At 36.3% G+C, this 14818-nt stretch overlaps 1 protein-coding gene across 1 annotated transcript in view; it reads right to left on the bottom strand.

Moving 5' to 3' along the window:
- Positions 1 to 1982: 1982 nt before the first annotated feature.
- The window catches only part of LOC129227647 (relaxin receptor 1-like), a 69832-nt gene continuing 56996 nt past the window's right edge, over positions 1983 to 14818 (bottom strand). Inside the window, exons 7-10 of the mRNA XM_054862237.1 lie at positions 12120 to 12314; positions 7357 to 7586; positions 5786 to 6033; positions 1983 to 2110 (exon numbers count right to left, since the gene is read on the bottom strand). Of these exons, the coding sequence (XP_054718212.1) occupies positions 1997 to 2110; positions 5786 to 6033; positions 7357 to 7586; positions 12120 to 12314 (787 nt within the window). The 3' untranslated portion in view covers positions 1983 to 1996. The remainder of the gene's footprint in view (positions 2111 to 5785; positions 6034 to 7356; positions 7587 to 12119; positions 12315 to 14818) is intronic.

Raw genomic sequence — 14818 nt, 5'->3', positions numbered from 1 at the left:
TACTGCCCTCTACCGGCAGTGATACCAACCGATCACTCCATTTCTCTTTCCTTTTATTTTCCCTGTTTACTCCTTAACGCGTCACTTGCGACTATACATTCCTATACAATAAATCCTTGTTACAATGTCCTGTACCTACCATTAAAGTTTGTACCATGAATTCGGGACCACCCTGTATCTATTTTTACTCAACTTGGAAAAACAAAGTTGCGGTTACAGATTTCAAAAAAAAATTCAATCTTCTAGCACTTTGCTTAGAACTTGAAAGTATAATTACCCCCACTTTCTAGCACAGCTAGGATAAATATTTTGGAGGGAGTTTTAAACGGCCTTATATGCATATAAACTATTGTACTAGGATCCGGCAAAGAATGTTAAAACCAACGCTTTTTGAGGAATTTTTATCCCCCTAATCTGCATCACTGCCTCTAGGACCCTCAAGCATGAAAAAAAAAAAAAAAAAGATATTTCAGCATATTATAACCCCATTACACGCAGGTGTTAACGACTTACTCAAGGTCTCTCTTTATTTAAAAACACATAAAATTTTCACCATTCATTTTATTAGTCTAACTCTTGTCGCATTATAATAGTGGAGTAGTTATTGCAGCTATCACTTATTAAAAGTTTCTCCCTGGGCGAATTCACTCCAAGCTATGCTAATAAACATTTTTAAAAAATCCTTTAAGTACCAACTCCGGGTGGTTTTATCTTATAAAATGAATCTGAGAAAGTGGCCAATACTTTAAAAAATGATAAAGTACACCTTGATGCCTTGGAATAAGACTGCGACCGTGCAATACTATGTGATTCCGAACCGTCTAGATGTGCTCTATCACCCCTTAAAGTTTTGGCCACATTTTTAGATTCACCCTGCATAATTAGAATTTTTTTATTTATTGAAATAAAAGGTTTAAAAAAAAAGATCATGCTTTATAAAACCTTCACTAGGCCAATTCTGCCTAATGGTTCAGAGGCATGGGCAATGAACCATAAGCACAAGTCTCTTTTGCCAGTCTACGAAAGAAAAATTCTACTCAGCATTTTTTGAGGAGTGGAAGTAAACGGAGTATGGAGAAAAAAATATGACTTCGAGCTCTACAAATGCTATAAAGGTACGGACGTCGTAAAATACATTAAATTATAAAGAATAAGAGGAGCAGGACATGTATCCGCATGTCCCCTGAATCCATTCCACTTAAAATCCTAAATGCAAGACCAACTGGCAAATGCCCGAGAGGAAGACCGAAAATTCGATGGCTGGATTGCTTGGAAAGAGACTTCAAAACTATTGAATCCCAAAATTGGAGAAGCACTACAAATGCTATAAAGGTACGGACGTCGTAAAATACATTAAATTATAAAGAATGAGAGGAGCAGGATATGTATCCGCATGTCCCCTGAATCCATTCCACTTATAATCCTAAATGCAAGACCAAATGGCAAACGTCCGAGAGGAAGATCAAAAATTCGATGGCTGGATTGCTTGGAAAGAGACTTCAAAACTATTGAATCCCAAAATTGGAGAAGCACTACAAATGCTATAAAGGTACGGACGTCGTAAAGTACATTAAATTATAAAGAATGAGAGGAGCAGGATATGTATCCGCATATCAAGCGAAAAATAGATCCAACTGGAAGATACTTATGGGAAAAACCAGGATCCATAATGAGTTGTCGAGCCAATGATGATGATGAAAAATCAAAGGTATAGTGGAATTAATTCGGAGGCGAAGAACATCCAGCAAGAGATATATGACAGCTGATAGAAAAAAAAATCACATACGAGAAACTAGGCTAGGTTAGTTCTGTATTAACTTCTGTAAAGCTTAAAAGTTCTTGCTGCGACACCATGAAAATTCACAAAACTGTAGGTATAAAGTTAAATATTAGCTACTGATGCAGGCTTTAGTGAGAAGTAACAGTATTTTGGAGAACTTTATTTTCATTTATTGAAATACAGAGTAGAATACAATGAATGTGTTAATATGAGATTTCAAAAGCAGTTGTTCTGGTACACGATATAAGCCAAAGGTGAGGGCCAGTTACAACGCCCGGATATTCTACTGTTTGCTGATATCAGAGATGTCCGACTCAAACTGCGATCCAGCTGCAAATAAAACAGAAATCAAAATTAGGTAATGGTATTGAGTTATTTTGTATGAAAATGTTTAAATCGGAAATGATTCAAATCATGAATATTATTCTTGACACATATTTATGACGTTAAAAATTACCTGTTATGACTTCTACTAGAAGTCTTCTAGTCAGCTAACATGATTAAAAGAAATTGTTTTTACAACAAGCTAAAATTAATTCTATGTAAAATATATGTTCCAGCTCTAGTCCACGTGGTAAACCCATTTACCACGAATGCAAATAAAATTCTTCAATACTACTTTTAATGCTTTTTGTCCAGTTAGACCCGACATATCCTTTGGAGAATCTTTTTTAAACATAGAAGATACCGAATACGGTTCTTTTTTAACTTTACTTTTACTGTTTTTTTTTTTTTTTTTACTGAAAGGATACATGTCAGCTGATAATGTCAAAGTTTCCAACACATTCTCGATATTTTGCTTATGAATTTTGTCAGAATAGTGTGTAATTACCCCTACGCACAAGCGACGTGGAAGACAAATCCGATCGACGGTCATTAGTTAAGAGTAGAAATATTACTATACGGTTGCACAAAATGCACGTACAATGGTACTTACAGGGTGTCCTCAAAAAGACTGATTGTTTTGAAAAATCTATCATAGGAAAACGGTTAATGATAAAAATATAATGCTTGCAGATTATTCATGTGGCGGGCCGTAAATTTTTTCCCTCCAAAGTAGCAAATTTTAGTTCGAAAAATGTTTTTAATGAACAAAATTACGTAACAATGGGGTCGTTTCCAAAAATTTAAAAGTAATTCTTTTCTGAAAGAGCATGCATAAAAACATAGGATCTGACCATTTTTTAAATAATTTATTTAAGTTTAATATTTTTTAAAAAATATTTAAATCGGCGTGCTTTTATTTTTTACGCTTTTGTCGTGTGACATCACAAATGATGAAATGCCATTCACGGTCCAAAATATTTAATTCACATCTTTACTCACGTGTATTGGCAACGATATGGTTGATAGCAAGCGTAGAGCGCAATTTTAATTCGCTGCTTTAGCTCCTGGACTAGTTCAAAATTCTCACTAACTGTTTGATCCGGTGATGGTGCTGCCATCTATCGGTATATAAAATAATGGAGGCAAGGCACTTAGTATGCAGTCCTCGACACAAATACAGTTGAAGTCAGTTGTGACTCTTGAATAGAATAGAATAATTCGCTGCTTGATTATCATAACGTGGAAACGTAGTAGAAAGATGCTCCAAACTGCATAATTTGTGACGTCGTAAAGACCACGCCTTGTTAGAAAAATCGGACATTTAAAAAAATTAATTAAAAAAAAACTGTTAGGAAAATGAAAGTATTTTCTGGGTCCATGTAATTTTTTTTGCTCATTCTATTCATTTCAACGACTAAAAGTAGTACTCTTGACTGAAGGAAACCGCCCCATTTTTCAAAGTGTCGACCGTCGGCTGCAATCACGTGTCGCAATCAAAGGAAAAATCGGTGTATTTCAGTTCTTCGTGTTTGACTTACAGGGTTACTATCTGCAGCGCCATCTATTGAAAATTTTTTGAACCAAAATTTGGAACTCTTCGGGGAAAAAAATTACGGTGCACCACATAAATATTCTGCAAGAATTTACTTTTAATCATTAACTGTTTTCCTGTTATAAATTTTTGAAAACAGTCAGTCTGTTTCAGGACACCCTGTTGTTGCATCAATGGCGGTCCCGTTGTCTCATTTTAAGCATGAAGCCAGGGCTCGAACTTCTCAAAGCTGGAATGCAGAGTTTTTGGCATCATAAAAATTTTTGTGGACCAAAAGGTTCTTCCCATCTATCTTTCGGCGGTTGAAGTGTAAAGAATTCTTTACTGGTTTTAAGCTAACACAAATTCTCACAGGACATGAAAATATTAAAAGTTATTTGTTTAGATTTAATTTGGTAAGTGATGATTTGTGTTCTTGTGGTCAATATTCTGAAACTGTTGAGCATATTTTCTTCTTTGGTAATATTTACTCAGGTTCAAGGAAATTTTTAAGAAAGACTTAAAACAGTTGGGTTGTTGGCCACCTAGTTTGTCTCTATTTGTAGAGAGCTTGTTTTTCGTAATTTTATTTGTCACTTAAATTTGTAAGATGTCTTTACCTTATTTTGGACTTTCTCGCACATTTGTGTTTTATTTGTGTTGCTTTCATTTATGAGTGCTTCCGGTTTCTCATTGCTGGAGATATTTTAAAAGCCGTAATTGTATTATTTCCGCTGGTTTGTTAGTGCTTTAACTTGTAAACTGTTTAGTAATGTTGTAAGATTCTGGGCTGTTGTGCCGTGGTCTGAGTGTTGTCACTCCAAGCGTTTCGGCCGCATCTGCGGCGGCCATCGTCAGTGTTAGCGCGGTCGAAGCTTCCAGGGAAGCGACTTCCTAGCAACTGATGCAGATATCGAATTGTTATCACTATTTATGTGGGAAGAGCTAGCTCTTCCTTTGTCTTGGACCAGGATTGGCTGATGAATATTCGTCCTTGTTTCTGGTGGGCTAGAAGTATCTCTCGGGGGGGATAATCCGTCTAATGTAGCATGCCAGAGTATGTTGATCTTTATTCCTTCTTCCTTTTTGTTAAAGTTGTTGGGATGTTTGAAAATTTTGATCGCTTCTCTGTTTAATCTTTCGTAATGATGGGAAGTCTTTGAAAGTATTTTGGACTTCATTCTTACATCATGAACTGTGTATTTCTATTTCAGTCATCTTCTTAACTTATGTTTTTAGAATATTGCAATTGCTGTTTATCACTTACTTCTGTAAGCCTCATGATATACTGTGTATAGCATGAGGAGTTTTTTTGTGAATCTTTTTAAATAAATTAAAAAAAAAAAAAAGGTACTAAGTGCGCGTTGTGGGAAACGTCAGATTAAAACATGTATGAAAGATAAACGTTGGATGCAATGTACCGACAGTTCGGTTATCCCATCCAGAGACTGAAGATTCGTTCTTGTTTCAACCCATCAGTTTAGAATAAGGACTAACCGAGCTGCAAGCAGATGTCATCTGACTGAAGCTGAGAGCGCCAACAAACAGGTAAATAAAGTAAATTTGTTCGCCTAAGCCATGATTTGAGAGCAGTAAGTTACTGCTTAATAACGTTGGAATTCAAATTTTACTTTAAAAATAAAAATTTATTTGTCGGGCTGGAAAGGGAAAAAAAAAAAGTCGTAGACTTTGCTCTCTTTTTCAAATTTTCACATCGCATGGCAGTCTTACATTTAACCAGGATAGACATTGGTGACAAGGACGGATGCAGAAATTTTTCAAGAAGGGGCGGTTGATATTTTAACTTTTCCACGTATTTAATTGAAACATAATAGGGTGGGTGAAGGAGGGGGGGGGGGGAGGCGTACAACATTTTTATCAACCTGGGGAATTCTTCATAATCCTTTTTTCTAACATCGCCAAAAATCGTCTGATATTGTATCTTTGTTATTTCAACTCTGTAAAATTTCTGAGAAAGAGATTCGAATTCGAATCCCATTTATTTCCTTAACTTCGTCAAATCTGGCCTATGTTTGCGTTTTAAGACTTCAATTCGAAAAATTTGCTGGTGCGAGCTTCCTCAAGAGAGGGACGATAGCTTCTACCTTGTATCTGTGATTGCCTGGTGAGAGTTTTAGCGTACTTACATCCGATGTTGGTATGTTGATACTGTTCTTCGATCGAGTGCTATGGTGAAATCCAGGAGCCGATGACATGGAAATTCCGGATGATTCAGCAGATGGAGGAAGGGTGGTCCTCCACGTATAGACAATCCTTGCCAATTGCTGACGGAACAATCTTGTCGTCAGAGTGTAAAGCAGAGGATTTAGAGCCGAATGGATGGGCAACAGAAACACAGCAACCCAGGCGTACAACTCGGAAGGAATTTTGATGCCTATAGAAAAGAGGAAAAAAGAAAGAGGGTACATTTCCGTTAGCCGACGCAAGCGAAAATTGCCAAATGATTACGCCCAGCGCCAAGCGATTATTCGCCAAATTGATGTAGAAATCCTCCAATTTTCTTACTACCCTTGTTGGGCGTATTTGCTTGGCGAATCATTAGACGAATCATCGATTGGCGTTGGCGGTAATCATTTGGCGATTTTCGCTTGTGTCTGGCTAATGGAAAAAGTACCAGAAAGAGTACTGCATACACCTGTTTCAAAGCTACAAAGAAGCCCTTTCTCCATGCAAAATAGGTGAGTTTATGGATGAAAAGATATCCACTTTCGTCGGATGTCTTTTCATTACAGCTCCCTTATTTCCCATTGAAAAAGGAGTTCTTTGTAACCCCTAAACACGTGTATGCAGTAATCTGCAATATTTGTGCAATTAAACGTTGTTATAGCTTGTTTTACTTTTCAAGCACAAAGGTACGTATTTATTTAGCTTTATACTACAGATCAATTCCCACTCAAATAACAGCTAATTACAAGGTCTTGGTAGATCTCATAATTAGCTGTAAAACTATTGATAAAGAGATTGTATTACCGATAGTTTCCCACATACATAACAGCTAATTGGAAATTCTTAGTTAATTTTTTTAATTAGCTGTGAAACTATCTATAAATCGACTGTACAACCGATTGCTGCCAACACAGCTAACAGACAATTGGAAATTCTTTGTAGATCTTTTAATTAGCTGTGAAACTATTGATAAATGGGCTGTACAACCAATTTCTGCCAACACAGCTAACAGATAATTGGAAATTCTTAGTAGATCTTTTCATTAGCAGTGAAACTATTGATAAATCGACGATACTACCAACTGCTGCCAACACAGCTAACAGATAGTTTGAAATTCTTGGTAGATCTTTTAATTAGCTGTAAAACTATTGAATAAATCGACTGTACTACCAATAGTTTCCCACACTGATAACAGCTAATTGGAAATTCATAGTAGATCTTTTAATTAGTTGTAAAAGTATTGAATAAATCGACTGTACTACCAATAGTTTCCCACACTGATAACAGCTAATTGGAAATTCTTAGTGGATCTTTTAATTAGCTGTAAAAGTATTGAATAAATCGACTGTACTACCAATAGTTTCCCACACTGATAACAGCTAATTGGAAATTCTTAGTAGATCTTTTAATTAGTTGTAAAAGTATTGAATAAATCGACTGTACTACCAATAGTTTCCCACACTGATAACAGCTAATTGGAAATTCTTAGTGGATCTTTTAATTAGCTGCACCCCTATAAGAAATGAAATACCTGAGACGGCACAGATCTTGATGAGTATGATGGGCAGCCAGCAAGCCATGTCAGTCGCCACAATAAATGCAAATCGTTTGGCAAGTGTTCTATCCAGCTGTTGCTGAGAAGATCTGAGGCCCAGTCTGGATCGACTAATTGTTAGGAACATCGCAATATAGGCATATGACACGAAACCAAAAGCAACAGTGTTAATGCCACAAAATATCACCATAGAATACTCCCAGCCTCTGCAAGAAAACGCAATTATAATAGATTAATTTAAAGTAGAGCCCATTTAGAGGACGGGCCGATTTATCCGACATTTTGGCTCCAACAGAGCGTTGCATCCAGTCTTCTTTTAAATACTTGTAATATTATTAAACTACATAACAACGGCAAAAGTTTCCTGTGACCAATTGCATTGTGATACTTCACGTGTTTCTAATCCGAGTTAAAGAAATCTTCACGTTTTAAAGACTGAAATAGTCAAACATCATTCAAGCAACAAATATGAAGCTTAGACAACAGTTTTCTTTAACTCAGTTAGCAACGTAAAAAAATACGTTCATCAATTTCCAGTGAAAATCAAGTGTCTTTGTCAAAAAGTTCATTGAATTGCTAAAAATTGCACGAATGCAGACTTTTTACTGTTATGAAATAAATTTTAACTACCAGTTTAAAAATTGACTGACCGTAATACATTTAATGTATCACGTAATATTCAAACGGCTGTTTCAGTTTGCGTTCGACAAACCTCAATGGACGACCGGTGAGTAACCGGTTACTAACCGCAGCGTTCTTGAGAGCTGCCGGTTAACTGGTTGCTTCCGAAGTCGTTTAATGAGCCTCACCGGTCAACCGCAATTTAAGCTGTTTCATTGGTTGATGGAACCACGTGACATTTTTGACCAATTATAAGTGTTTTTCACTTGCGTGATATTCGTCTGCGCCATTACTGCGCAAGTAACCGGTGATCAACCGAAAGTGTTCGATGAAGCATTGGTTCGTGAACAACCGGTTAGTAACCGCTGATGTCATTGCGGTCACGTAATTAACCAAACAGTCGCTACTGGTCGTGCTCGTCGAACGTAAGCTTAGATTGACTAACTTATAAATAGCCGCGCTCTCAACACACTTTTGAACTTCGCAAATAACCGCTCTGGCTCCGGAAAAAAAAAAAAAAAAAAAAAAACAGGTTAAAGAATTCCCGTTTACATATTGAAAGAGATTTTCCAGCATCCTTAGCAGCTATACCCAGCAAGTCGACTACTTTTTGTCGCGTAATGTATTCTAGGTACAAACTCTGCATTTACTCCAGAAGGAAGCAGGAAGGGGAAAAAAAATCCACATTTCACCGGTAAATAACAAGAAAGCGGTGAAAAGCAGGTTATTTGCGGGATCGAAACTGTCCATGTAAACGCGGCTAATGAGAGCGAATAAGTCTCAGGATTCTGTAGTTTTGTAAGGTTGATATGCAAGACGCTTAGCACTTACTTGCAGTTCCGTCTTAGCAATGGCCATGGTTGCAACCGTGCTTTAGGAGCTCTCCAGGTAAATCATATAAAGGCCAAGCTATAATTTTATACCTACTTAAGTTTCCGTTGAAGGTTTTATATTTGTTCCAGAGTCCTGTTGCACCGAGAAGATTTGTGAATTATCCAGAAAGATTCCAAGTTAGTTTTAAGACGCGATTAACCGCGTCTTTAGTGGAAAACGTACCTGTTTTTTTTTCTTTTTCTTTTTAATTTTTAAAATTTTTTTCCAAGATATTTTATTGGTAGAAATTAGATACGTTAGCTGCCTTTTATTTTCCAGGAACACTTCTGAAATATTTTTTGTGTTCACGCACATATTAACGACATCATTCGTACACATTTGGAACAAAAATGTTGAATGGGTAGACTCCTCTAGTACAGTGGCCTTACATTTAAATGATACCAACAAAAAATGTTGAACAATACCTGAAATTTCCTGCGGCGTAACACAATATTAGGGGAGCCAATTCAGGTGACATATTTGTTCCAAAGGAGAACACGCGGGGATATATACGCGGTAGTTTATGTACCAAAACTGGTGAATAAGCTCCTAGGGAAGCCCCAACGGGACGTCACTATGACCTTTTAAAAATTTATTTATCTGGCAAATTTTGTCTGATGATTCGACAAATTTGGATTCATTACTGCAATATTGAAATTAAAAAAAAATAATAACAATGATTCTCATTTTTTTTCCAATTAGAGATGTAAGTCATTCGGTAAAATTTCTTCGCTTCATTTCGTAAACTGAGAATTTTCCTTTTCGAAAATTCAATTTTGGGGAGTCCCTGTAAGTCTTAGATGCGTTGCTGGATTGATGATTGACTATTTTTGATTATTTGAAACAAGTGATGTATGAAACGCAATTGAGGCAGTGAAAAGCAAAGCGATACAAATGATAAAATTTTGGAGAAAACCAGTACAAATGGTAGGAGAATCTCTCCATTGAGTTGGGGCAAGAGATAGTTCTAGTAGTCCTGATAGGTGCTGCTCAGTGGCGCAGCAAAGGGACGGGGGTGTGAAAACACCCCCCAAGCCATTTGTTTGAACATAAATGCAAATCCTAATACAGTAGTTTATGCATAAAAAAGGGCTCTTTTGATAAAAAAAAAAACCTTCAGAAGGTATTTTTGATCAAAGATCTCCTTCAAAAGATTTCATTGATCACCCCCTACTAGAAGGCATTTTTGTTCAAAAAAATCCCCTTCAGAAGATGTTTTTGATCAAAAAATCCCTTTCAGAAGGTATTTTTGATCAAAAAACCGCTACAGTAGGTATTTTTGATCAAAAGATCTCATTCAAAGAGTTCTTTGGTTACCCCCTTTTCAGAAGGTATTTTTGATCAAAGATCCCCTTCAAAAGATTTCATTGATCACCCCCTACTAGAAGGCATTTTTGTTCAAAAAATCCCCTTCAGAAGATGTTTTTGATCAAAAAATCCCTTTCAGAAGGTATTTTTGATCAAAAAACCCCTCCAGAAGGTATTTTTGATCAAAAATCCCCTCCAGAAGGTATTTCTGGCTGCGCTAGTGTGCTGCTGTATAGCATAATTATAAAAAAACATTTAATGAAAACCTACAAAGAACCAGACTTTTAAACGATTTCCAATCAAACCTTGCTTCTCATCGCCTCAGTGGGGTTGTTTTCTTCAGTCAAAAGTAGTACTTTTTGTCACTGAAATTGATAGAATAAGCAAAAAAAAAAAAAAAAACATGGACCCAGAAAATACTTTCATTTTCCCAACAGTTATTTTTCAATTATTTTTTTTAAATGTCCGATTCACAAATGATGCACTATGGCGCATCTTTCTATCGCATTTCCACGCTATGATAATCAAGAAGCGAATTACAATTGCGCTCTACGCTTGCTATCAACCATATCGTTGTCAATGCACGTCAGTAAAGCACGTGAGAATTAAACATTTTGAACCGTGAATGGCAACACTGAATGACATTTCATCATTTGTGATGTCATCGGCAGAAGCGTTAAATGATGAAAGAGCACCGATTTAAGTAATTTTTTAAAAATATTAAACTTAAAGAAATTATTTAAAAAATGGTCAGACTCTATGTTTTTAAGCATGCTCTTTCAGAAAAAAAAAATACTTTTAAAATTTTGGAAACGACCCAATTGTTCTTTGCAGGAAACTTGCCCCGATAAGCTGTTTTTAAATTCAAATAAACAGTTAACTTGCTTGTTTCTCTCAAATTGCGGTTGATTCAATGCTTTATCGGTTACTTTTGTACTTTAGCAACCAAATGGCGGCCATAAAAACGCATTCTCAAATACTTCAATTTATATCTGAAATTCACCAGGAGCCAAAATGTCGGAAAAGGTGGTTTGTTCTTTGAAGTGGTTCAAGTTTTCCCTTTCGTCTGTTTAAAGACGAAAGAAAAATGTAAAGATAAACGGATTATATTGGGCAAATTTTCTTTAATGGATCATTTTTTGTTCTCTAAAAATGTAAGGATAAATCCACATGGATAATTGATATAATTGATGAAGAGAATTGTAGGATTTAAGTAGAAGATGATAAATTAACGGAGACTTTTTCAAAAGGAAAAGAAAAAACAGTTAGTTTATAATTTTCTGAAGATAAATTTAGAAAAAGCTGCTTCGTATATCATGTACTCCTTTGTCATTATTGTCAAACCAGGGAAATTGTGAACAGACGGGATAAGAATGACTGAAATTGAATAATTGAAGGGGAAAAAATGCTGACGACTCTGTTTGTTATTGTTTATGTGGATTACGCTATGAAAATCCTTGTTAAAAATTCTGTTGCGGTAAAAATAAGTATGCATCAATCTGTTTTCCAAATACAGCTAAAACTGTTTTTATGCGGTGGATAGGGACCGCATGAGAAAAATCTCACATAGGAAATAACCCAAAATGTTATATTTAAATTAAATCAAAACAAACCAAGTGATGATAATTTTGCCCACTTCCGAAAAATTTCCCGAATAAGGAAATTTTTAGGAGGCACAGCGACTTTCTATCGGGATGCCTCTGTTGTCACTTGAAGATACTACCTCGCACTCGTTTTATAAATAACTTCCGTTTGTTTTATAAATAATTTTCATATCCCGCAAAAAAAAAAAAAAAAAAAAAAAAAAAAAAAAAAAAAGACCGCACAAAAACAGATCTGGTTGTTCTTAAATGATTATTACATTTGAAAATTATTTTTAATTATGAAATAAGTATAAAAAGTGGAAGTTTATTAAAAAAAATATTCGTGAACGTTACCTGGAGAATGGATCGTGTATATGGAGAGGCAAGCAAACGCCATTGTTTCCGTAAAAATCGTCTCCAAAATAGCCGAAATTTAGAGTGGGCAAGATGGCAATGGCAAGAGCAGCACTCCAACTGGCTCCCACACAAAATACTGCCCACAGTAGCGTGCGCCGGCGCATCATCAAAGGATATACTATTGAAATGTACCTGAAAAGAGATTTTAGCCGGAATAGTAACATGTGTTAGGCAATAAGATGGGTTTGAAAATTGACATGCAGCAAAATTTCCTTCATTTTTGGATACGCAATAATAATTATTCATCATACGAATTACACTCGCCTGCACGTATTGTTTCCAAATTGGCTAAATTGTCCGAAGTAGGTTCTGTGCGTCTACAGTGGATTGCCTCTCATGTTGGTATCCATGGCAATGATGCCGCTGACAGACTCGCCGTGGAAGGCAGTTACCTTTCCATTCTCCCATCATCAATTTTAAGAGTTTCATAGGTTCGTTCCATGTTAGTTGACAAGATAAAATCAACTTGGAGGATTCCACCTGAACGCGATTGGTACACCGCAGAGTATCCTGGATTGACCTTGCAGAAGAGCTGCGCAAGCCTTGCCCAAACTGCCTTAGCTAGGCTAAGGTCGGGCCACATTCGCAGTCTGGTCTTCGATGATTCCACCAAGGCTTTTTCTACTTTCCCATGCTCAGTTATTGCCTCTTCCCCTCATATTATTTGTTGTATCGGTGCCTTTGTGGGTCAACTGACGGATGAGATTATCTTAGATCTTTTAGTGCGACTCGATCTCTTGGACTTGGTCTAGGGGGGGGGGGGGAAGGGGGGCGGGGGCTAGACCAAGTGGATGCACAACAACAACAACACACTCGCCGGCGAATTTAAACTTTTCGTATGTTACCTTAAGGAAAAAAATGGGATTTTCTATAGCGTTGATATGCTGAATCGGAATTTTTAACATGATTGCTTCTACCACAATAGGTTTTCTTGCGAAATAACTTAACATAGTTGTGTAATTACATGAATTTCATTAGAAACGTTTTCTCAATCCTATACAGTAAAGAAAAACAGTACTTAATGTACACAATTTACTTAAATTAGTGTATATGGTTGTTAATCCTTGTTATTGGGGTGTTGTTCCTTTTTTTTTTTTTGGTCTCGTTTACTTCTCTATTGCAAAGTATCAAAAGGTTCCTGATTTTTTTTAGAAACTTGACTGGCCTTGACCGGGAAGATGCTATGACAATTTTAGAAAGGTTGCTGACTTTAAGCCGAAAGCGTTCCTGGTTTTTGCAAGATATGCTACTGGCTAAAATTGGGCATATTAGCTGGCCAAATTTCCCAGGAATGTTTCTGAAAGCAAAATTTGTATTGTAAAGCTATAATACCTCACTTGTAAAATGATGAAAAGTGCTTTGGGCTAGAATATGAGCAAAGTGGGGGAAGGGGGGGGACATTAATAAACCACAAATTGTCAAGAAAATACTGCAATAGAAATTTCCAAGTTAGTGGAATGTTCATCAGTTCAAAAAAGTACTCAATGCACAATAACACAGTTGCGAGGAAAAGATGCAATACACTGTAAAAACGATTCAGAAACGTTCCTGGAAAATAATAGGCAGCTGATGAGCCCAATTTCTGTCAGTAACATATCTTGGAAAAATCAGGAACGTTTTCCGATAAAAGTCAATAACCTTTCTGAAATAAATCTTGAAACTTTCTGAAGAAGTGCGAAGTTTCCCCTGTTTAAACCAGTCCTGTCTAGAGAACCTTCCAAAAAAATTAAATAGGTTTAGTGTTATTGATTAGAACCTTCCTGAATTACCAACAAGGCTCCATAAAAATCAGAACGACCACGGCTATACAAGGGGGAACCAAGCATATCTCTTGCCTGCATTTCCTGCCTTGCAAATCTGCAGCTATCCATTGACTTTTCCGCTCTCATTGAGAGCTTAGTCAGGCAGGACAGGCCGGTGAACAACCTAAGGCCGATACACTTAATAAACACGCTCATTCAATCTTTAAACTGGTTGCAAAAAATATTTTCCACAACAGTGAAAAGTCTGCACGCGTGGGCGATTCAGGAAACTTTTTTGTGAAGATACTTGTTTTTACGGGGAAATAGGTGGAAACGTGTGAAATCCTGAGACGTTCCACGGAAATAACAAGTAACGTTTCTGAATTTTTTTTAGTGTACCTTGTTTAAAAACGCAGTTCGGTTATAATATGCATTTAGAAAGTTATATACTGAATCAGAATTTTTACCATGTTTGCTTCTACCACAATAGGATTTCTTGCGAAATAACTTTACATATTTGTATAATTACACGAATTTTATCAGAAACGTTTTCTTAATCCTATAAAGTAAGGAAAAAAACAGTACTTAATGTACACAATTTTCTGAAATTAGTGTATATGGTTGTTAATCCTTGTTATTAGGGTGTTTTTCTTTTTTTCTTTTTTTTTTTAAATCTCGGTTACTTCTCTATTGCAAAGTATCAGAAGGCTCCTGATTTTCTTAAGAGACATGACTGGTATTGACCGGGAAGATGTTATGATAATTTTAGGAAGGTTGCTGACTTTAAGCCGAAAACGTTCCTGTTTTTTGCAAGATATGTCACTGGCTGAAATTGGGCACATTAACTAGCCAAATTTCCCAGGAATGTTTCTGAATTACGTTTACAGTGTAAAG

Source organism: Uloborus diversus, chromosome 8 (genome assembly GCF_026930045.1).
Source record: "Uloborus diversus isolate 005 chromosome 8, Udiv.v.3.1, whole genome shotgun sequence".
NCBI lineage: Eukaryota > Metazoa > Arthropoda > Arachnida > Araneae > Uloboridae > Uloborus > Uloborus diversus.
This window is presented reverse-complemented; position numbering and strand designations above follow the sequence as displayed.